This window comes from Hippopotamus amphibius, chromosome X (genome assembly GCF_030028045.1).
Source record: "Hippopotamus amphibius kiboko isolate mHipAmp2 chromosome X, mHipAmp2.hap2, whole genome shotgun sequence".
In the NCBI taxonomy this organism is placed as follows: domain Eukaryota; kingdom Metazoa; phylum Chordata; class Mammalia; order Artiodactyla; family Hippopotamidae; genus Hippopotamus; species Hippopotamus amphibius.
The window spans coordinates 115,883,710-115,908,358 of record NC_080203.1 but is presented as its reverse complement, the minus strand read 5'-3'; the positions used below and the strand labels follow the sequence as shown (position 1 = coordinate 115,908,358).

General features: G+C 41.8%; 1 protein-coding gene and 1 non-coding gene across 5 annotated transcripts in view; one reads left to right on the top strand and one right to left on the bottom strand.

The window, feature by feature from the left end:
* The first annotated feature begins 5,603 nt into the window (after positions 1-5,603).
* On the top strand, positions 5,604-5,676 carry TRNAV-CAC (transfer RNA valine (anticodon CAC)). Its single transcript has one exon. It is a non-coding gene; the product is annotated as a tRNA-Val (tRNA).
* A 9,891-nt stretch (positions 5,677-15,567) lies between these two features.
* Positions 15,568-24,649, bottom strand: part of KLHL15 (kelch like family member 15) — a 34,518-nt gene continuing 25,436 nt past the window's right edge. For all 4 annotated transcript variants that reach the window (XM_057718914.1, XM_057718913.1, XM_057718915.1 and 1 more), the window contains one exon: positions 15,568-20,811. In XM_057718914.1, the coding sequence (XP_057574897.1) occupies positions 19,702-20,811 (1,110 nt within the window). In that variant the 3' untranslated portion in view covers positions 15,568-19,701. The remainder of the gene's footprint in view (positions 20,812-24,649) is intronic.

Here is a 24,649-nt window from a genome sequence, read left to right as displayed (position 1 = left end):
TTTGTCCCTGGCTGTTCATCAGCGTGGTGACAGCATGGGGGACTTTTACATTTATATTCTGTCCCAGTGTAAGCTTGTCTGCTTCTCTGACCAGGACCACTGTAGCAGCTAACGCCCGGAGACATGGTGGCCATCCCATGGCCACAGGATCCAGTCGTTTGGACAGATATGGGACCGGGCGCTGCCATGGCCCAACTGCCTGTGTGAGGACCCCCAGTGCAGTATGATGTTTCTCATGCACGAAGAGGTGAAAGTCCCATGTCACATTTGGCAGCCCTAATGCTGGAACACTGGTTAAGAGTCTCTTTATCTCCTTGAAGGCTTTTTCTTGTTTAGGCCCCCACTCCAGGGGGTCCTTACCAGACCCTGCCCGTGGCCTCGTACAACGGCTTGGCAGTTTCAGAGAAACCTGGTATCCAGATCCGGCAGAATCCGGCAGCCCCGAGGAAGTCACGGACCTCTTTCTTGGTGCTTGGCCGAGGTACTGAACAGATAGTTTGCTTCCTTTCATGTCCGCGCGCCCAATACCCTCTCGAGATGACAAACCCAAGGTACGTGACCTCCTGTCTGCAGATCTGAGCCTTTTTCCATGACACCTTGTACCCCTTGGTGGAGAGTAGGGTCAATAGGGCTTTGGTGTCTTTCCAGCAGTCCTCTTGGGTGGGACTGGCTAGCAACAGGTCATCTACGTACTGGAGTAGGGTGCCGTTCAAGGCTTCTCTGGGGAAGGCAGCAAGATCCGCAGCCAGTGCTTCAACAAACAAGGTAGGCGAGTTTTTGAAGCCTTGTGGCAGTCGGGTCCAAGTCAGCTGTGTCTTTCTCCCAGTGTGTGGGTCTTCCCATTCAAAGGCAAACAAGGGCTGGCTGGCTGGTGATAGCCAGAGGCAAAACAAGGCATCCTTGAGATCCAGGTAGGTGAACCAGCTCGCTTGGACGGGTAAGAGGCTCAGGAGGGTGTAAGGGTTCGGGACCACTGGATGGATAGTGATCACTGCGTCGTTGACGGCACGGAGGTCCTGGACGGGGCGATAGTCGTTCCTTCCAGGCTTCTTGACGGCTAGGAGTGGAGTGTTCCAGGGAGACTGACACTCGATCAGAATTCCGGCATCACGCAGGCCATTGGATGTGGTCCCGAATTCCCAGACGTGCCTCTCGCGGTACTGGATATTGCTTCTGCCTGACAGGAGTGGCCCCTGGCCTCAGGTCCACCACGATGGGTGCATGGGTTTTGGCCAAATCTGGGGGCCCCTTTTCTGCCCAGACAGCAGGGAACTCTCCTAGCAGGCTAGTTGGATTTGTTTGTTCTCTTTCTGAAGAATAGAGACGCCATTTATCTTCCCTGGGCACGGTCACAGCCATTATCAGAGCTGGTTGGCTCCCCAGGGTGAGGCTTGTGGGCTTCCTGGGGACAAAGGTGATCTGTGCCCCAAGCTTTGTCAGCAAGTCTCTGCCCAGCAAAGGAATGGGGCACTCTGGTAGGTACAGGAATTCATGAGTCACTAGGTGGCCCCCTAGCTGACATGAGCGGGCCTTGCAGAATGAGCGGGCAGTCCTGTCCCCTGTGGCCCCAATGACAGTTGCTGTTCGACCTGTGAGGGGAGCCACAGGTGTGGTTACCACAGAGTGTTCAGCTCCAGTATCCACCATAAAAGTCATTGATTGGCCCCCTACTTTCATTGCGACCATAGGCTCCCGGGGGCCCAGGATCAGGGAGCCCGGTCCTCCCTATCCCGATTCTACTCCGGCCAGGCCGATAAGGTCTTGGGCGGCTGGCTCAGGCTGGTACCTTCCTCTGCTGGGTTGACTGAACTTCTTTGACCCTTCAGTTGTCCCTCTACGCTGGGGACATTCATTCTTCCAGTGTCCGGTCTCTTTGCAATAGGCGCACTGGTCATGTGGGTGTAAAAAATGGACTCAAGGAGGTCAATCATTGCTTGTGGCTTCTCCGAATAGGATGGGGTGTGGTGTTTCCAGTTGAGAATGTCGGTGGTGCTGAAGGGCTAATAATAAAGGACCAGGCGTCCTGGCTGGACGGAGCTGTCCTCATTGACCTGGGGTGGGCCTCGGGCCTCTCGCAAGGGCATCTGTAGGGCTGCGGGCTTTTGAACTGGTTGGTTGGCCGAGCAAAGTCGCCGTGGGCTTGGAGGGCACTCTGCATTTGGAGGCAGTGGAGACACAGATGGCGGAGGGCTGTCTGGTAAAGGGTGAGGAGGCTGAACGGGAACTGGTGGAGAAGCTGGCATATAGGGCACAGGCACGAGGGCTCTTCTTCGGGGTCTGCTTGGTGGATACCCTTTGCTGGCTTTTCTTTGCTTGTCCTCGGAGTCGATTGGGCCCCGAGGATCCTGTTCTGTCCCTGCCTACTTGCACAGAACTGAACCCAAGGAGGCAGCTGAACGGTGATTTGCAACTGGGAATCTACGTATGGAAACTGGTCTGGGTGCCCGGGGGTCCCTGTCACCACTTGGTACACACCTCTAACCATAGGAAGGTCTAGAGTACCCTCCACGGGCCATCCCACCCTGAAGGTGGGCCATTCTAACTTGCACAGGGTGCGGAGCTTTCCCGGGGTCATCTTAACCCCATAGTCTCCGGAAAAACCTTTCTTAAAGTTTTTCATCACACAATCCAAAACAGTCAGCTTAGAGGAACCTCCCCCCATGTTGACAAGTGTAATCTACCTCTCTGACCAGGGAGGAGAGGGGCGCTCACGGGAAGGGCCTTGTCCTAGGGCCTTGTAACCCGGGTAGTGCTGATGTCACTGCTCCTAGAAAGCCCAGTGTTCCCTGACAGCACGAGTACGTGCCTCCTTGAAGATGGCCCTGATCGTTACATGTCTCAGGGAGACAGGGCTGTTACGGAGGCGGTCTCTTGTAATGGGGTTTGCGGAGGAACAACTTCAGGTGGGGCTCCAGAGGGGGTCTGGGGTGATTGATCCTCTTGTGGGCACTGAGCAGGCAGAAGGAGCAAGTATGCATACTCTTCGCCTAAGTGAAGAGCCTGAAACCCTTGGGGAATCAGGGGATTATGAAGGAAAGGTGACAGGAAAGCAGCCTTGTAATGTGAATCCCAAAGTATACAAGAACACGTCAGAGTGTGCTCCTCTGCACGGAGTGGTCCAGGGGACCAAGAGGGAGGGAGGTACAGATCTGTCTGGCAAACGGGGCAAGTCTTTTGGGGATAACCTAATTTCTCAGTAAGTCGGCTCAAAGAGTCAGCTGACGGAAGGGGAGAGTGAGCCGTAAAATTTTAAGAAAATAATCTTGGTGGAGGGCCCTAGGGCAAAAGGGCCACTAGGACATACACAACTGCTAAATCAAATCAGTAATCAATTGTCTCCCCCCGTCTATCCTGCCCTGTGTCAGTGTCACAAAAACAAACAAGGGTAGGTGCCCCCTCAGAAGAGGAGACCATTCAGGTGCCCGCCTGGCCGCGTCCCCATGGGGAACTTAGGTGCCTCTTAGCTTCAGCAGGTGGTATAGAGTCCCGACTTGAATCTGACTCACAGGGAGGGACTGGGTCCCCCAGAGACACACACCACCCTGAGCCTTATGAGGTCACCACGGAACCGCAGGTTAGGGCCCACTCGGACTCCGTAGCCACGAAGGCCGTGGAGCCACACAATTGCCCTGGAACCAGGACAAACCAGGGTGCTCATTCACATACACATTCACACCAGAGTTTATCACAGTGCCTCCCTGCTCTGGGAAGGTCCCTATCTGGGGGGTGTCCCCCCCCTTCTGGGAAGGTCCCTCACTGGTGGGTGCCTTCCTCCTCTGGGAAGGTCCCTAACTGGTGGTCTTCTTACTGAAGACCTTTGGAGGTGATCAAGCTCCTCTTCCATCCAGAGATGGGACCTGACTGGATTCTGTGCCCCTGGGCCTTACCTGATTCTGTGGCCGTTCCTGTTGAGTTTGTCCATCCCTCCAATGAGTCCGGTCGGGGCCGGCCGTCTGGAGAGTCAGAGCACCGGTCCGAGAGAGAACCCAGAATACCATCAGGTGGCGCGCCTCCTCATTCGTCTCGGAGCTCCTTCTCTCCGACTGGGCCTAGCCACCGGTCCGGCGGCTCAAGGGGCCGGCGTGGTTGGAATCTCGCGGGGGCCTCCAGAAATGTTGCAGAAATCCGTCCATCGAGAAACCAAGCACCACACTCAGAGCGTTGGAGAACTCAGGTTTATTAAGCCAGTGGCACTAGGGGAGCTAATGCTCCAAAGTTCTGGGCCCCGAACTTAGGGTGAACTTTACTTTTATGGTGCACATGTTTACAGAGCATGGAAGTTTCCAAACAGAAACTTACAAGAGCAGGTGCAGAACATTGCATTTTGTAGCAAAACATCTTAAAGTTACATTGAATTGTTAGATCATCCTGGTTTTTTGTTTTTCTCCATGCAGCAAGCATATTTCACAAAAGCAAAACAAGCATGGAGTTATTTTTAGCTGAGTGTAAGTTTCTAACTTTCCTCTTCACTTTCAATCTGCAGAAAGAGATCTTCCCCAAGCTTAGGAAGAGCTTTTTCTCAAAGATGTTTCTTTTGGTGTCTCAGCTTGGAACAGCGAGTACTGGGTGCTGGTGCTCCCTCTCTGCTCTCCATATCTGTCATCTCTCTCATCATTCTCTCCTCCACCTCTGCCTGATGAGTTCCTGGGGACGTGGACGTGGGTGACAGTGTCAATCCCAATAGCGGTTGACTCCTTCCTTGGTCTACCCCCAACCCTCCTGGGCCACAGAAGGCCCGGGAGGACGAAGCCCCTGGCTGCCACAAGCCAGCCCCTCTATCCGGAGAGCTGCCCAGGGAATGGGCTTCGGCCGTTTCCCCGGCCAGGGCCGCTGTCTTTCCAGCAGCAGTGCTGCCAGGTGCCTTCTCAGTGATAGTCTTGAGGCAAAGGCAGGGGGAGGAGCGGCAGCTCTGCAGGGTCCCACAGACCCCAGCTGTGCAGGCCTGGCCTGGGTGCTCGTAGGAAATGCAGGATCTCAGGCTGCATCCTAGACCCACTGTGTCACAAGGAGCGTTTCTCACAACATCCCCAGGCGATTTGTGTGCCCATTAATGTCTGAGAAGCTCTGCTCCAGAGCAGAGGCCCCATTAACCCTTTTTTTAAAAAAATTATTTACTTATTGATGTATTTCTTGGCTGCATTGGGTCTTCATTGCTGGGTGCGGGCTTTTCTCTAGTTGGGTGAGCGGGGGCTACTCTTTGTTGCGATGAGCAGGCTTCTCATTGCGGTGGCTTGTCTTCTTGTGTAGCACGGGCTGTAGGCGCTCAGGCTTCAGCAGTTGTGGTACATGGTCTCAGTAGTTGTGGCTCATGGGCTTAGTTGCTCCATGGCATGTGGGATCTTCCCGGCCCAGGGATCGAACCCGTGTCCCCTGCAGGCAGATTCTTAACTACTGCACCACCAGGGAAGTCCCTAACCCTTTTATTCATAATCCTTTTTTTGGGGGGGGGGGGTCTACTCACGATGTCATTCTTTACAGCAGAAGCCTTCTCAAACTCCTCACCAGACCAGATCTTGTCATGTTCTCTTTACTGCTTTCTTCATCTTCATGTGAATTTTCCCTTAATGTAATGTTATTATCATAAAATGGGGGCTCCAGGGACTTCGCTGGTGGTCCAGTGGCTAAGACTCTGTGCTCACAATGCAGGGGGCCCAGGTTCAATCCCTGGTCAGGGAACTAGATCCCACATGCCGCAACGAAAAGATCCTGCCTGCCTCAAGAAAGATCCCGCCTGCCTCAAGAAAGATCCCATATGCCGAAACTAAGACCCAGCACAGCCAAATAAATAAATAAATAAATATTTTAAAAAATAGTGGGGGCTCTATTGCCAGGGACTAGGAATCTTATATGCACAATTCACACTTCATTGAAACTTTAATTTTGCTAGGTCAGATTCCTGATCTGTCCTTGGCTCGCCTCACCTTTTTGACAATTCCGAAATGTGCCATAGTTGTGTCAGCAGCTTCTATTTCATTCTTCTCTCCATAAGAGCTCAGTGATTTGAATACTTTTCTTGGAGTTTAGAAACAACTAATTTGTTTCCACCCACTAACCTTGATATATTTTCTTTCTCCAGTACTGGATCAATATTGCCTACCCAACAATAACAAAATATTAATGGCTAACATTTGTTACTGCACACTGTTGACATGGTGAATCTCATTTTATTCTCGTAACTCCACCAGGTAGGTTCAAATATTCCCATTTTCCAGATGAGTTGGAATTGGGATCTTTCTCTCTCTCTTTAGGATACTTCCATTCTCATGACAAAATATTACGTGTACTACAATGGGTATATAGAAATTCAGTGTACAGTTTTGTCTACCTTTGTGTATCTTTGCATATTTCCATCAGGAAAAAGTATGTAAAAGCAAAATAAGCAAGTACTGTCTGTAATAGTGGATGACTGTCCAATGTATCTCTCCAGCTCTGACCTATCTTCTAAACTTCATCTAGATTTATATCTAGGGACTTTTTTGACCTCTTCACCCGTGAACACCTCACAAGCATTTGAGACCTGATGGGACTGAACCTGCACTCCTGCTATTGCCTCCGCAAATCGCTCTTCTACCCATCTTTCCCATTGTAATTTATGGCATCATTATATGACCTATACTCAAGATGGTCCCCTCTCCAGCACCTCCTATACCCAACCCATCACCAAGTTCTGCCACTTGTAACTTCCAGCATGTCCTAACCATTCGCTTCTCTGCAGTGTCAGCCATCACCGTTATCCAAGTCATCATCACTTTTCACCGATCCCTCAGTGAGATTCCCAACTGCATCCTTACCGCTATTTGGGGACCAGACGACCCTTTAAAATATAACTCACATCACCACCTACTTAGAACCCTTCAATGACTTCCCATTTCCCTTAGAATAAAATACAAACTTCTTACCCAGCCTTAGGTAGCCTTGTGTGATCTGGCCCTAGTACCTCTCCCATCACATCTTGCACCACATTCCCCACCTTCCTCTCCTCACTCTTCTTTCAGTCTTTCTGCTGCCCCACATGCTTTTTTGTTGCAGTTACACACCCCTGCCACTCTCTCTGTTTTGATCTTCTCTTATTCATCCTCTATATTTCCAGCTATATATTCCTTCTTTGGAGAGACCTTTCCTAACCACCCAATCAGAACTGGCTTCTCCCAAGCAACCTTTATAGTGCCAGGTGTGGCAGCCATCAAAATTTGCAATTAGATATTGTGTTTAAGGGTTTAAAGGCTGCTTCTCGTATGTACTCTGAGGATAGAGAATATGAAAGCCTTTACATCCTAGCACCTAGCACAGTGACTGGCACATAGTAGATGTTCATGAAGCATGTGAAGAACCGAATCTCCTTGTCATTTTCTTCCACACTCTGGGAGAGCATCTCAAAGATGTCTTTCACATCAGTGGGTAAATTTTCTACCACATCCTTTCTATTCTTTACTGACCTTATATGGATTTTAATCCTCCTGTTGCCTTTGGAATTTTCTTACAGGCTTTGAGCCAAATACCTTTTCAACTTTTTCTTTATATATAAATTTATTTATTTATTTATTTATTTATTTATTGGCTGCATTGGGTCTTCATTGCTGCTCACAGGCTTTCTCTAGTTGCGGTGAGTGGGGGCTACTCTTTGTTGTGGTGCGTGGGCTTCTCATTGCGGTGGCTTCTCTTGTTGCAGAGCATGGGCTCTAGGCACAAGGGCTTCAGTAGTTGTGGCACGTGGGCTCAATAGTTGTGGCTCTCGGGCTCTAGAGCACAGTGTCAGTAGTTGTGGCACACAGGCTTAGTTACTCCTTTTGCGGCATGTGGGATCTTCCTGGCTCAGGGATCGAACCCATGTCCCCTGCATTGGCAGGTGGATTCTTAACCATTGCATTACCAGGGAAGCCCCACTTTTCAACTTTTGCTCTTCATCTACCTGTGACCTTTTGCTCCTCACGCATGGAGGTTATGATTATTTGCAATCTTTTGAAGACGCCAAGTAGTGTGACTTTTTTCTTCTGGATCTGAAAGCAAATAATTTTCCACAAATATTTCCTTTCTCTGAGTCTTCCAACTACTTCGTTTATCCCATAGTCTTTGTTTGTAAACCCGAACTTGTTTTTTCACTTAATTCATACACAAATAAGGGAAGACCCTTCCAGACTCAGTGTCAACAGAATTTGTGGGTTGCCTTTAGTCTCACCTTCTATCCATTTGGGTAGTGGTTCCATCCCCTTGACATATGTGCAGCTGGAAAGCAGGGGAGTTGATGAGCATAGCTTCCAGCCCACATTTCAGTTCTTCCTATGTCTGTGGTCACCTACACTGAGTAATGGGGGAGGACATGTTTATACCACGGCCACTTGGCCCTTACTTCCTGACTGGTTGATTACTGGGCTTGTTCTATTTCAATGTAAAAAGGTAAAAAGACTGTTGGGTAGACTGAGGCGTGGGGATGGGAGCAGGAGGGGCCAGAGGGGTCAGAGGGTGCTGATGGAGGTGAGGGGTTTCAAGGCAAGGGGCAAAACTCAGGAACAAAACTGCCTCCCTTACAGTGTAGCTCCTTGGAATCAAGAGAATTGAATGCCCAGTTCTCCGGCTAGTAAAGGCCTGAATCTCTGAGTCAGGACACAGTTGGTGGAGTGAGAACAATATACCTTAAAAAAAAATCTCTCTCCACTTGCTCTCTTTCATGAAGGGAAGCCTGAGTATTCCATAATGTGTAGTATGGATCTATTTTTCTCAGTCTAACTCCATTTGCCTTCAAATTATTTTCAAGGCTGCTCACAATCTTATATTATGTTGTCTGTCAATCTTTCATTATTTTAATGGGTTTTTATTCTTTTCTGTAAGGTCATGGGATATTAGTGAAAAGTTGTGAGGAGTTTCACTGGAGGACTATAATATCCAATTTTTCTCTTATCCTCTTTCAACAAAGAACTCTGCAGATCCACAGAATATTCATGAATATGATTTTTTTTTTTTGCTTAACATCTGCTCCCATAGCTCTGTCAGTGAGGAATTCATCATTCCCAAAGCATTCCATATGCTTTTCCACTCTGCATTTACCCATGCAATTTCCCCTGGCACAAATCCTCTTCATTTTTTGGCCTCCAGCAATTCAAGAACAGGATGTTTCGATCCTCCTCTTGTTTTGAGCCCGAGGACACTGTGACTCCATGTTTGTGAGTGTAAACATTCTAATCAGGATCATGCCAACATTGATGAAATTTAATGAAGAACATATTTTCCTGAGCAAACTCAATTTAATTCCTTGATATCATTTTTCTGTATAATGCAGGTAAAATGTTTCTAGTATATATTTAAATTTTTTATTTGCTTTTATTTTACTTAAATTATTTGCATCTGGAAAATTCTTGTTCATAAAAATGTCACCATGGAGACTTCTTTTAAAATTTGTCCCAATAAAAAAATTTTAGGGGGACTTCCCTGGTGGCACAGTGGTTAAGAATCTGCCTGCCAATGTAGGGGACACAGGTTCGATCCCTGGTCCAGGAAGATCCCACATGCCTCAGAGTAACTAAGCCCATGTGCCACAACTACTGAGCCTGCGCACCTAGAGCCCGTGGTCTGCAGCAAGAGAAGCCACTGCAATGAGAAGCCTGTGCACTGAAATGAAGAATAATCCCTGCTCACCGCCACTACAGAAAGCCCGCGTGCAGCAAGGAAGACCCAACACGGCCAATAAATAAATAAATTAAAAAAAAAAAACCAGAAAAAAAATTTAGCTTTAACCTCCTACAAGTGAGTTTACTTTTATGGCAATTATGTCTACCAATTTCCCGAGATGCAAATTTTGTGGCCCTAAATTTTGTTAAGACGTGATTCTTCTGATAGTTTTAAGTCAGTAAAAAATGTAGCAGATAGTAGTAGTGGCCCTCCCCATACTCCCTTAGTACTCACCCTTCAGTATACCTTCAGTTTCCCACCTGAGGGCTTTCTCTCAGCCGGACACGCCAGGCCAGAAGTGCTGGGGAGTTAATGTGCCTGGGAGCAACTCTAAGCCAGTGACAGATGGCATTTGGAGGATAAATACCCCAGCTTCCTTGTCCTCTGGAGAGATGACTCAGATAATGTTCTACACGGCTTTTCCCAGTACCCCAGGGAAGGGGGGTGGGATCGAACCCCAATCACCCCCAGTGAAAAACTGCTTGATCACATACCCTTTACTGGCTCATCCCCATCCCTGTCTTATTTCCCATCTCCCTACTGATGCTTCCTGGAATGACCTCTTAGATAACTTGTACTCTCATTCTAGTCTCAGATGGAATCAGCTTCCAGGGAGCCCAACCTAAGATTACAAATATAATTGTATAACATTTTTGCCATTGTCAGTTTTATTGTGTTGATTATTTTTACAGAGTCTAAATTTTCCATGGTTGGTGGTTTGTTTTTAATTCCCAGCGATAAAAAATTTTTAATGAGTTAAAATAAATGAGTCCTTAAATAAAAATGAGTCATTTTTTCATCTTAAGTTTTACTAGGTGCTGTTCTATGTTGATTGTTTCTACCAGTACTAGAATCCACTTGAATAAACTGGGAGATTAGGATACCAAATTGTACACTCTAAATATATGCAGTTTATTGTATGTTAACTGTATCTCAATAAAAGTTCTAAAAAAAAAAAAAGAATCCACTTGAATAGAAAACTGATAGATTGGATCTGGGTGCATACCTGGATCATGTCTTGTGTGACCTCCTGTGTGACCTCCTGTGCTTTTTTGCATATCCTTTCTTAAAAACCCTTTTTCATATTCTCCACCTAGAGAAATCCAACTTAATCTCCATGACCAAGTAGAAATGCCACTTCCTCCATGAATCTTTTACTGATTCTCATCAATAGTAACTATAACTTTCTGAGCTCCCACAGCACCCTGTTTTTCCCTCTACTTAGCACCTTTTCTTGTCTTAAGTGACTTTTAGGTGTTTATGTTTCCTCAGTAGACTGAGATCTTTTCTTTCACTCCCACTAGCATCCATGTAGCAGGTATTCAATAAAAGTCTGAATGTATGTTTCCATTACAGAAGATGGAACCCTACAAAGAAAATTCTCATACCCCAGATCTAAGGAGAGTGCTGTTTAACTTTCGAATAGGGTTTCTTTTGAATCTGTAATGTATACCGTAGTTTTCTCAATATTTTTTATCAGCTTCTCCTATCTCTCAAGTATACTTGATTCTTAAACATTTTGTTCCATCAGTATACTTTCCATCCCTTTGTTTTCTCTAAATTGTTTTATTTGCTTTCCACATTTAATGAAATTTGACTATATGATTTTTAATAGTCACCAATAATTAAAGATACCTAGTCATTTGAAATACTATACTCAAGCGTGACAAAGCATAGTTGATGAAGAATCCTTCAAAATCCATAATAAAACACCAAAATACCATTGAAAAATGCATAAATGACATGAACAGGAATTCATAGAACATTATATGGCAAATAGACATGTGAAAAATTACTGAAAAAAATTACTCAACACTCACTATAATAAAAGAAATAGTAACTAAAATACAATTCTCACCTATTAAATTGCTAATTTATTTCTAAGTACAGGGTGTGGTAATAGACAAACTCATATTCACTGCTGATGTGAGTTTAATACTGTACAGCTTTCCTGGAGCTTAACCTAGCAATATTTGTCAGGGACTTTAGTTCATTTTTTTATTCCATCTTACAAAACTACATTAAGGAAACAATCTTAAGTATGGAACATATCAAATGAAGGAAAAATTTTAAATGTAGTATAGTAACAATAGGGACATGGTTAGATAAATTATGATATAGCCATAGTATGGAACACTGAACAATCACTACAAATATTTTCAAAGAAATTTTAATGATTCGTGAAATTGTTTCTAACAAAATTTTATGTGAAATACAGGATACAAAACTAATCTCACTCATCTCCACAACACTCTGATCCCTGAGACAGCTTTCTATTGACTCCTTATTTTCCTGGATATGGGTCAATTTCCTGTTTCTTTGCATGTCTCACAATTTTTCATTAGAAACATTTTAGATAATATATTGTAGCAACTCTGGATTCTGTGTGGTTGTTTTGCTGTTGTTTTCGGTTTGGTTTGTCCTGTGTTTGTTTAGTGACTTGCCTGGAGGAATTCTGTGGAAGCTAGTCCTCACCCCCCGCCCCCACCCATGTATAGCCACTGATGTCTCAGCTCAGTTTTGTTTTGTTTTTTTAATTCCTGTTTTTATTTTTAAATTTGGATTCCCAGGGATCACCCGAGTCAGCTCAGCTTTGTGCTCAGCCAATGACTGGTCAGACGTTACACTTAAACACCTTAAGCCAGTAAGGCTTCTGCCCTTTGCTGAGCAATCTGTGTGTGGCCTGGGGAATGCATTCAAAGTTTGGGCAGTTTCCAAGTCTATTACAGCTTTCATTTTCTGTGTTTGCAAGGCCTCACATCCAGCCAGGGACAAGTAGCTTGCTAGGGCCCTCAGGTCTGCCTTAGATATACACAGCCTTGTCCATGAGCACAGCTTCCTAGACCACCAAGGTTAAAGTAGCTATCTCATTCCCAAGATCTCCTGGTCCGTCCACCAGTCTATTGCTAAACCCAATCACTATGGAGACCTCAGGCTAGCTGCAGTGTCGGCCACACTGACACATGGGATTCTCCACACTCCACTCCAAAGAAAGGCAGACCCCTCTGATGGCCCTGGTAGAATTTCCATGCCATAGAGCTGAGGGACAGGGAGTTGGGATTGGAGTAGCCCCAGGCTAAAACATTAGACGCCCACTAGTTCCTATTTAGGTTCAGTACCTTTTCTTGAATAAATGTTTCTCAAGTTGTTGTATGCCTTTGGTCAATTTCCAGAGTCTTTACAATTTTTTTGACAAGTTCACTTTTATCATTCCTTTTTAGGGAGACAATTTGCTGAGCTCCTTACTTGGCCATTCTGGAAGTCCTGCTCCTTAAATCATACAAGTTGTACAAATTAATTATACAAACTTATTTTACTCCTGGGGGGAGAAGGTGGGATCTTCCCTGGGATGTGAAATCCCCAGGGTAATGTTACCTTGGCAAGATGTTGACTTCAAGCCTGGAAGCTAACTGGAGCTGCAGGAGTAAGTCCTACTTTGTAGACCAGAGTGCCTTGAATCAGTGGCCCTCTGTGCTTGTTTTCTTTCAGTTACTCCTTAGCCAGGCTTTTTCAAGAGCATTCACGGATCATATATAGTCCATTAAAAAAAGAGCTTAGTGGTCAAGTTTTGATTTACACCTAGCTAAACGAAATCAGAATGAATTAACATCAGGACTTCTCAGAGCCTTTAATATGCTAATGTTTGAGATTCTCTAAGAAAGAGAAATGATATGTAGTGTTTCCTAAGATTATCATGACCACTGAACACTACACCCCCTCCCCACCCCCCTGAGCATTTCAGGGGATTAATGATCTGCAAAACACCCTTTGGTCTTGTTTTATTTGAAATTTTCAACCGGGTCAGAAATACTGGATATTAAGGGAGGAAGTATCTAATGACAACTGTGATACCTGTATGCAGCAACCTTTTAGACACAGGAGCAGTGGTAGTGGAAACTGAATGGAGGGGAATTCCTCAGGGAGGTCAATTTTGGCAGATAATCAAGCTCTCTAATACAGCTGCCCCTCCTCACCAGCAGTATTTCATTGGTGACCTTCCAAGTTTCCGGGTTCTATTTTTATTAAAGAGGACTTATCATGTGCCAGACATTAAGTCAGACTCTTAGAAAATAAAGATAAAAAGACAGTATCTGTCCTCAATGAGTACAGTTAAAGTTAGGGTAAAGAAGACAGTTACAATCAAGTGTCAGAGGAGGTGGGATCTATGTATCCACAAAATGCTATGGTAAGACCAAGGGGACATTTAAAAAAGATGACAAAGGCCATGATGCCCAGGCTGTTTCTTGAAGGCCAAGAAAGCGTTTACCAGGAAAAGAAGAGGGAAAGAGTATGTGTGAAGGCAGAGGCTGGAGAGAACATGGCATATTCAGGGAACTCCCAGTACCTTGAATAGTTAGAGAAGAGTGCACAAGAGAGACTGAGCAGGTACAAAGGGCATGCTAGGGAGTTTGGATCTTATTATTATGGTGAAGGGGCATTATTAAAGGCTGCTGAAATCTCAGGATCAGATTTACCTTTTGAAAGTTCACTCTGGAAGCAGTGTAGAAAATGGATTATGGAGGTAGAAGACCAGAGAAAAAGCTCCAGGAGGCCAGTATAGATAGTGAGCTGAGGGCAGTTGAGAGTTTAAAGTGATAGTGGATGAACTAAGATGTTGGGGTGAAGCAGGAGAGAGGCAATGGTAGACAATTTCCGGGTTTCTGACTTGAACAATCCCAGGCAATGGTAGAGCCACATAATCATACATGGAATACAGGACAAGGGGCAGGTCTGGGGGGAGGAGACAATCATGTATTAAGGTTGCACTTGTTCAGTTTGAGATTCTGATAAAATATGTGAGAGGTGTTCAGGAGATGGCTGGAACTCTGGGTTGAGAAATACAGATTTAACAGGTGTCAGAATAAAAGTAGTAGGTGAAGCCAGAGATGTGGGTGAAACTGGACAGGGAGGGCGTAGACAGAGAAAAAAGCAGAGACAAAAACCCTGGGGAACTATATTATCTCCCTCTTCCGAATGCCTACAGCATCTTTCTGTAACTCATAGGAATAAACATTTAGCTCAGTGCCTATTATGTACAAAAAGTATCATGCTAGATATGAGGGTATAAAGAGGAATAAAAGAGGGTCCCTTCATCCAAGGAGACTATGATCTAATTGTGGAAGGAATTATATTCAACTAGTATGCAAAATGAAGTAAGAGCTATAAATGTGTTGAGTATAGAAGAGGCAATTAATACAACAGAAGAGATGACACAGGTTTCAGGAGGAGAAGAGAGCATTTGAGTTGGGCTTTGCAAAATAAGTGGACTTTGCAAGCAGGGAAGGGGAAAGAAGGCAAGTGATTTGAAGCTGGAAATGAACAAAGATCACAACAGAATGGAGTGCGGGAAGTGATAGAAAGAGGCTGGAAAGGTGGCTTGAGGCCAGGAGCCAGGGAATCCTGCCGAGGTTTCTCAGGAGTCCATTTTAAAGAAGGCACACACGTGCCTAAATATATCCAAGTGCTTGTGTTGTAGAAGATTAATTTCTGCCGGATTCCCTAATTTCAGAAATGCCTTTAAGAACAATGAATCAAAAATGCTAAAGGAACTCTAAAAATCACCAAACTAAGGCTTGAGGGCTTATAAATGCTTTTTCTCAGTTCTCTATTTCCATTCTACAAAACTCTTTAATTACTTGGCTTCATTATAAAATTTCCATTGCATGTAAGTGTAAATAATTTCACTCAAATGCTCTCATTTCAATCTGTGGCTGAAAGCATCGGTAGAAGTTACATTTTTGTGGCACTTCCTTGGCACGTTGAAGGAAAACAAAACGTATATTGTTAATCAAGTCAAGAGTGACTTTGAAAGTGATAGGTTATATCAAGATAGTAAATAATAAGAGATGAAGTATATTTTAAAGATTAAAAATATTTTATTTAAACTTTTCTTCATAAACACTTTTAACATTTTTTTCAATTTAAAAACAGAATGGATAGCATAAACATGTTTTGAATAGATTATATTCACGGCTTGGGAAAAATTACCTGACAAAAATGTGAAGGCTTTCAAAACAGGTATAAAAGGCAAACCTTAAATTATTCTAAGATTTTTAAATTGGCCCTAGGATTACTTGACTACTGGCCCAAAATGTACCTAAAGGTCAAAATATTTTTTCTATAGACAAAGTATGCCCAAGAGATATAGGGCATATACAAGTTAGGTAGAAAATAACCTCTCCAATCACCTCACTGGAACATTCCTTCAGAAAGCAAATACCTTGTCCTTACTGATATACTGATTAATCAGGTTTTTAATGTAGTTGTTCCCAAAGATGTAAAAAGAAAATCCAAGAATATTAAAGGGGAACAAACAAAGCTGATGGCATTCTCTCAATGTTACTTGTGTAATATTGAAGTTATACTGGTATACTGAAAGGATACGGCTTTCATGAGTTTACCTATTCTGGTCTATGTCTATTGAATATCTGACTTTATAAACTCTTAATAAACTAAATTTTCCGGACTTTCATTTTCAAGATAAATCTCTTTTTAGAAGATATTTATTCCCAAACCACCTCTAATCTGATAGAACGTATGATCCCTAAAAATGTTCAGAGTACAAAAAAAATAAAAAATGTGTAATAGGCAAACAGGAAAAATGGCACTAGCAGTTTTACTGCCATATAGCCCTCGTTGATATCTAATTTACGCTATTATCTATGTTGTGTTTTACTTTAGTCTAAAACTTTAAATTACATATTCTCAAAAGAGCTAGTCTTTTCTGAGAGATAGCTTATAAACTGAAATAACAATTTATATTATAAACTGAAATGTTATGACCTACAACCACATATACATATATAAAAATAGTCCCACTGAACGTCTGACATGTTTAGATAATGCAGCTCAAATAATTTGTTATAAAATATTTTAAAGCTTAGTTTCATGTAATTAAGACAAAACTCTCCATTTTTACCACTTCTCCCCACACAAATGTGTGTCTCCTTTACTATGAGTTGAGCAGGCTTCCCAGAATGAGGTGTCCAAAGGTGCTGCTTTAGAAAAGATAAGTGAAGGGCTCAGTCAATATTTCACAAATTATAGCAACACTCACACAGAGTAATGAGGACACAGAGAAAGCTGTCTCAAGAAAAGCTAATAATTCTATTAAGCTTTGCTTTTTAAAAACCAGTAGCATTTCTTCCAATACAAAACCTTCAATGTGAGAATCTTGAATTTTATGAAAAGGTTGTAGTGCAAGGATTTTCTTTAAGCAGATTAAAATAAAAACTTAGAAGGTCAAAGACATGGAAGAGAACAAACGTTTCTAATTAAGATGCAATTAATAAAGGTCAGCTATTTTTGTAAAGTCTGGCATTTAAAATGTAAAGTGAAAATTAATACACGAAGATCACAACGGTTGCACCTTAGTTTTAAATCTCTTACTGAATTTTTAAAAAACTATTTTGAGCACATATAATGTATATAAACAAAAATGGTTCCAAATGAAGCACACAAAAAATAAACTTGAAAAAAATTCTATGAAAAAAATTTTCCATAGTTTAGTATGACAAAAATAAATCTCTTTCAGCAATCAAACCATAATTTTAAAAGGGAATGTAAGGTAATCATGGATTTAAAATAACCTAAATTAGCACTACATATAAACAGAAGAGTTTTCTCATACATTCAGAACCCAAGCAATAACAACTATTCTTAAAGCTCAAAAATGATTACAGCTAACATCAGGTCAGACATGACTTACGTGTGAAGCTGAACCCAGAGTTAGTTCAAGTTAAGATTTCACAAATTTTTCAAAACAAGAACTTTGATCTTGGCCTTGTGTTTTTACAATGAAGACCAAGAATATTCAATTGTTTGCCCAGATCTTACCCTAACTAGGGCTACGAAGTCATATCTAAGCAATTAACGAGAACCACCACTGGCGTGTAATAGCCTGATGGGGGTACCCTGTCTCGGTCTTTCCCAGCAAGACAGCAATGAGGAAAATAATGAAGACGTTATTTTCTTTAAAGCAAGACAGCACACATATAAACCACTAAACCAACTAATACATTAGAAAAAGAATTAAATGGCTAACCTAATCCCTAGTTTTCAAAAGGAAAATGACTAAAAATGATTTTTAAGATGATTTTTAATATGTTCCCACATTACCATGGGAAATAGGATATAGAATTTCGTTTTTAGAAACTGAAAGTAAATGACAGGACCACTTAATAAAAATTTAAGTCTCATATACAAAAGAATATTAACTTGATTTCTAAAACCAATCCCAATGTTTTGCTTTTTAAAAAACTACTTATGTACCTGACTGTTTCTTAAACTCAGATGCCTCCAGTTGTGGAGTTTTAAAATCTGATTTTTTTCATAGTTGTGTACTTTAATTGCAAAAATGAAACAAGTCTTCACATTTCCATGACTTCACTCTTCCATTTTACGTTCAGTGGTGGCAGCAGCAAAAAAAAAAAAAAAAAAAAAAAGTGAAACTAGAAAATTTATACAACAGCCATATAGAAGGCATTGCAATATTGCACCAATATCCTAAGATCTGGCAAGTTTTGCCAGGGTAGATCTAGTCTGTATCACATATAGAGTCTACACAGGAGAAAATGGCATCAATCTGAATGATCCACTCCCTGGTTATTCTTGCTTAATTTTGACAACTATATGTTTTTCCTTCGAGTTTAAAGAGTTGAAAGGTGCGGCTAATCCTAAAACACTTATTATAAATGCTTTTAAACAGTTATTCTTGATCCATTCTGAACTTTGAGGTTACTATCCTTCATGCTAGTAGCTTTCAGTAAATAAAACAAAAGCTGAGAGCTTACATCCCCAGTGCCACGAAATATTTTGTACTAAATAAACAAGTAGGTATGACCAGTTAAGATTATAATTCTATTCCTTACCTCAAAGTCAAAACTGAGTTCAAATTTTCCACAAGTTGCTACTTTCCATTCAATAACAGATGCAGCAGCCTTATTGAATGCAAAGAACGGGAGTTGCACTTACTTTTAAGGGGCCTTTATTTAGGAGTCTGGTATTACCTAAATTCTCTTTAAAAGTGCTTGCACGCTGCAGGGCCAGGGCTTGTCATATACCACTCCGATTCTCACTAAAAACAGGGTAACATTAAACAGACTGCAAAGAAAAACATTTTCAAAAAGAAGACATACATCGATAAGGAACACTAATGTTTACTTTTGAAAATAAAACATAAAATGTTAGTTTTCATAGAACCATACATGTTTCAGGAATATAAGGAGTTTGAATATTACTGAATCAGTATGGACTGAAGATAGGCTACTCTGATACCAAACAAGGACTCCAGTTATTTTAACTTTCTAAAAATGTTAATACATGAAAAGACGTTACATCTAAAATACAACAAGTATGGCAAACCGTGTGTGCAAGTGCACTAGCTTAAAAATATAGAATCCTAACCACGCATAAAAGGGGATGTGCCTTATATATTTATAAGATGTAAGCAAGTATGGATATGCTTTCACTAACACAATGCAGATAAGAGAAGGCAGCTTAGAAATAGTGTTTTGAATATAAAAAAGTTAATTTTGTAGAAAATTTATATTTTTGCATTTTCAGCAAAAAGCCATGCAAAAAGGTCAAGAGTTTTAAACTTAAATAATAAAATCAAAAAGTCTAACAGACTGAAATACACTGAAATAAATGTTTAAAAAGATTTCAGATAGAGATAGGAACTGAAATTACATCCAGTGACACTTATCAGGTCTTCTCTTAGAAGATGCATGACTCCTACACTGACATTTGAAAGAAATGTTTAAAGCGTAACATCAACTTCCCAGATAAGTGAATCGTTCTATTAAACTGCTTCTGGAAGTAGTTTCAAGAGCTAGCGCTTAGAATTGACTTATTGCATGAGTTTGAGGCCACTAAAAAGAAAGGAAAGGATGCTAGCACAGAATGAAAACATTTTTACGTATTAGACCAATGGCTTTGATAGTAAAACTGGTGAGGTTTTTCTTTATGTTTTTTTAATTAACTACTTTGTCACAAACAAATTTTTTGTTTGGCTTTTTTGAAGGGAGAAAGATGTCATTAGTTGCAACGTCTGACCTCGTCCAGTATATATTCTGGAAAATGCAAGTTGCATACTTGTAAACCATCCAGCTTGCAGGGCATCCGCGGATACTCATCTTCCTTCCATTTGTTTTCATCTGGATCAAAAGTGAGAATAGAATCGCTGTAATGACCATTGTAGCAAAGGCCTCCAAGAACCATTATTTGTTTGTCCAGCACAGTCACACCATGGCCACTTCTACCAATTGGCATGGATGCCAAGATGGTCCACTGATCAGTCTCCGGGTTGTACACTTCTGTGGAAGGGCATCCCTGAGACTCAAAAGAGGCCCTCAAGATCACACAGACACCACCGAAGACATATAGCTTGCCGTTGTAAGAAATCATCTTGTGAAAGCATCTAGCATAATTCATTTTGCTCTTATTCTCCCAACAGTTGGTAACTACTTGAGTTCTCCTGGTCCGCTGTTCTATGGTCCCTTCTTTACTGGGGTCAAACACGCACACTTGTTTGGAGGTGGAAGATGAGGTGATTCCACCAGTGATAAACAACTTGTTATTGAGCACTGTCCCCTCATGTCCATATTTGTTAACTGGATAAGGATCCACAAATTCCCATTTATCATTGGTGATGTCATATCTCTCTGTTGAATAGAAAGTCTCATCTCTGGTTCTGCCTGCTACAGCGTAAATAAACTTTCCAATAACACCAACTGCAAATTCTGAACGTGGTACAGACATGTCTGCCATCCGGAGCCAAGAGTTTTGTCTTGGATCATACCTGAACACTTTGGAAGAAGCATGGAATTCGCCATCTGGGCCCAGTTCTTCCCCACCCAACAAGAACACAAAGTTATTGACGATAGCAAGGCAGTCTGGACGCAGAGGTACTTGTGGGCCCTCCAGTTCCCACCAGACTCTTGGTTTCTTTAAGAGAAGTATTTTACTGTTAACCATGCTATGTCCAATCATGCCTCGGAATACTGTAGTTTGGGGTTTGGCAGAGCGGATGCGGCTTGATTTCATGTCCAACAGAGGCTGCTGGTGAACATTCTGAAAGTAATTCAATGCTTGGTCAACTTCATAGCGCAGTTGTCGGGAGTATCTGTAAAATTCTGATGTCTTAACCTAAGAATACAAGTAAAAGAATTTAACAAAAAAAAGGAACATCAATGGCAAACAAAATATCAAAGCCCACTGAAATGATTAGCTTATGATTTTAAGCTACTTTACTAAAACTCATTTCCTGTTAAGATCACATACTTTCATTATTTTTTACAAAGCTTTTTATCATATTTGTTTTTGTAAGTTGTATTTGTACTAATTTATGCACATTCCCAATCTTTTTGAAGTAAACAAGTTGCTTTCCATGCACAAGCTAAATTCCTCTAACAGAATGTATTAATCACCTATTATATGTCAGGCCCTGGGCTACAAGTGGTGGCTATACAAGGACAAGTAGAGGTTTCACAGTAGAGGAAACCTCAGGCTTGGTTTTCTTAACCACAAGGAACACTGTAAGAACAACCATGATTGAATAATTTGGGGAATTAAGTTAGTGAGTTAGTAAAAATTTAATACACACAAAATTCTCAGTTGGTTTTCGACAGAAAAACTTGGTCGGCTATCATCAACTCCTACAGTAATAATTCAGTTGACAAGAAAAGGTCAAACTTTTTCCTTTTTATTTTTGGAGTTGGAACTACCTAATTATAATGATTGCTAAGATCCTATCAAGCACTTTTAAGTTTTATTGCTAACTACTGTGGGGATATTAAAAAAAAAAAGTATAACATGTGGTCCATTTCCTCAAAGAACTTAGAATATATTTGGGGAAATGAAAACAAATACACATCTATCAGTTTTAAGTAAATGAGGCAATTGACAGGTATGAAGCTGTATAGCACATCTGTGAGTGCTATAGAACTTTAGATACAGAACATATCAAACTGATCCAAAACATTCAAGGGGTATTTTGTGAAAGAGGTAGGAAGATTGAAACTAAGCAGAAACAGCCTGCATCATAATGACAAGGGTGAGATAAGAGGGCTAGGATTTGGATGGTTACTATTTGGGTGTTGTAGAGATAAAACCAACAGATTTTATAATTTTTCTCTTTATTGAAATTGTTTATCATTACTATTTGCTGTGATTTCTTTCAGTTATTTTGCTAGGAAGAATTAGGTTGCATGTCCAATCATTATGATCCATATGATTGATTCTTTGTATTAAGAACAATTATCCTGGGACTTCCCTGGTAGCGCCATGGTTAAGAATCCGCCCGCCAATGCAGGGGACACAGGTTCAATCCCTGGTAGGGGAAGATCCCACATGGCATGGAACAACTAAGCCCATGCACCACAACTACTGAGCCCGCGTGCTACAACTACTGAAGCCTGCAAGCCTAGAGCCTGTGCTCCACAAGAGAAGCCACCACAGTGAGAAGCCCGCGCACCACAATGAAGAGTAGTCCCCACTCGTCGCAACTAGAGAAAGCCCACGTGCAGCAACAAAGACCCAGCACAGCCAAAAAATAATAAATAAAAGTTCTCTTTAAAAGAATAACAATTTACTATCTTTCCTCTTAGCGGGGTCATTAGGCTAACAAATTAAATATTTAAGTGCGTACTGTGCACAGCCAGTAGTCTGATGGTTACACAGGTTTTGAAGTAATAGAATCAGCATAGTAATTAAGTACCGCATCAAGCAGCCTAGTATGGTGATTAAGAATTCGATTTAGGAAATACCTGACTTTGCCACTCACAAGCTGTGTGATTTTGGGCAACTGACTCAACATCCTTAAGCCCATTTCCTCAACTGTATTATTGGGACAACAATAGCACCTACACCTCATAACCCTAACGTAGGAAACAGGCAAGATAATCCTACATGGAAAGGACTTAGATGGTGCCTGTCACGTGGCAGTGTGGAAAAAATTACAGCTCTTATTAGCTATTATTACTGACCAGGGGACATCTGTGGAAGTGTCACTCAATTTACATCAATGCATCTGATGATGTGCTTTTTGTTTGTAAAAATTCAGTCTTCCAGAAAGTAGAGGAGAAATGAGAAAAACTGTTACTCTGTACCTAATCCTCACCAGAAAAGCATGACTGGTGACATGCAAGTAGGAGGAAGCTTTAGAGGAAGCAGCCGTGTTGTTTGAAGATCAAGAAAGAAAGGATGGGGAACGCTGCCCATATTGGACAGGCAGATTTCAAGATTTTCAAAGGAAAATTAGGATCAATTCCAAGATCAGAAACTGTGTAAAGAAGCTCAAGAAGGCTTGGAGGCTCTCAAAAAACATAATGCTGACTGCATAATTACAAAACATACTGATGAGGGGAAGGAAGGGGGAAAGTATCTAAAAAATCTGATGTGCTGCACAGAGAGCTTTCTGGAATTCAGATGTTAAAAAACCACTTACAACAGATGGTAAAAAATCAAGCACATAAAACAAGTATTATAAAGAGTGAAATGGAGCTGTAAGAATATTGTGAACAAAGCTAAAGCCTAAGAATGAATTGTGACTTTACAAAGTGCCAGATAGTGAATAAATGGCATTTTAGAAGTTTAAGTTTAAAAAAAAAAGTAGAGGAAAAAGTGAATTCCCCCCTGGATGAGGTGGTTAATGTAATATTAGCAAAGATAAAGAGAAACAGCCTCTTATCTTTTCATTCTCGGCTAATAATGTTATATTCTTTCCAATCTGAAGATCAAACACAATGACTATGAAGAAACTTAAATCCAAGATGGCTGAGAAAAAAAAAGAAAAACCAGCTAGATATTCTCCCCGAGTTCAAGTCATTTGATCTCACAAATCATGTCCTGGGATCCTAGGAAGCTTCGCAGATAAGACTGCTTAACTGCTTTCTGTAATCTGTGTGGAATCATGAAGAATGGGAGAGGACTAGAAACCAGACAGATTTCCAAACTACAGACTGGTTAGCTTGAGGCTGACCCTGGATTGTTAAAACATAGTTAGCACTCACATGTAGGAAAGCACTACAAACTAGGAAGCAATACAGACTCACCAAGTAATGCCAAGACTGACCGTTTCTGGTTTAATTTTTGATGACGTAACAACGCTGCTGGAGAATGAGAGAACCTATGACTTCAGCAAAGTAATCAACAAAGCCTAGTCATAAAGAACACAGAAACACTAGGGACCCATGAACCACCTGAAACTGCAAGAATAATTGTATTAAGGCATTTGGGGGCGGGTGGGGAAGTCCACAGCTTTTATCAGATGCTCCAAGGATTCACAAACTCCAAATATAAAGCTTTAACTGACTCCATCCTCACTATGAACCAACAGTGTGATATGACAGTCTTAAGAACTAATAAAATCATGGACTGAATTAAAAGAACAGACACCCTCCCTGTTCAGGTGAAACCACAACTAAGACAGTGTTCAATTCCACCACTATACTTTAGATGACAAAGTGGATCATGTCCAGAAGACAGCAAAGGGATCCAAATCATAGGAAGAGTGGTCCAACAGATGAGGAATGTTTCACCAAGAGAAGACTCGGGAGAGAAAGTTGGCAACTGCTTTCAGGACCAATAAGTAGAAGTGAAGAGAAAGATTTTAGGCCAATATAAGGAAAAGCTTTGTAATGAGGATTGACAGCATAATGGATATTCATTGCATTATTATTTGTAAGAGCACAAAAACTGGGCACAACTCACATATCTAATCACTATGAAATTGGTTGAACAAACTCTGGTATATAACATATGCAGTCATTAAAAAGAGTGAGATTAATCCACATGCAGTAACACAGACATTCAAAATGTCAAATGACAAAACTTGCAGAACTGTACACATAATATTCTCAAGAAACAAAAACAGACTGTTTTGCATAGTCGGCAGTACATGCAGGGGGAAAACGTATATAATGTGTACAACATATAGTTGTCAGTGAGCTCTTGAGAGACTTGCCCTTTTTAGATTCAAAATAGG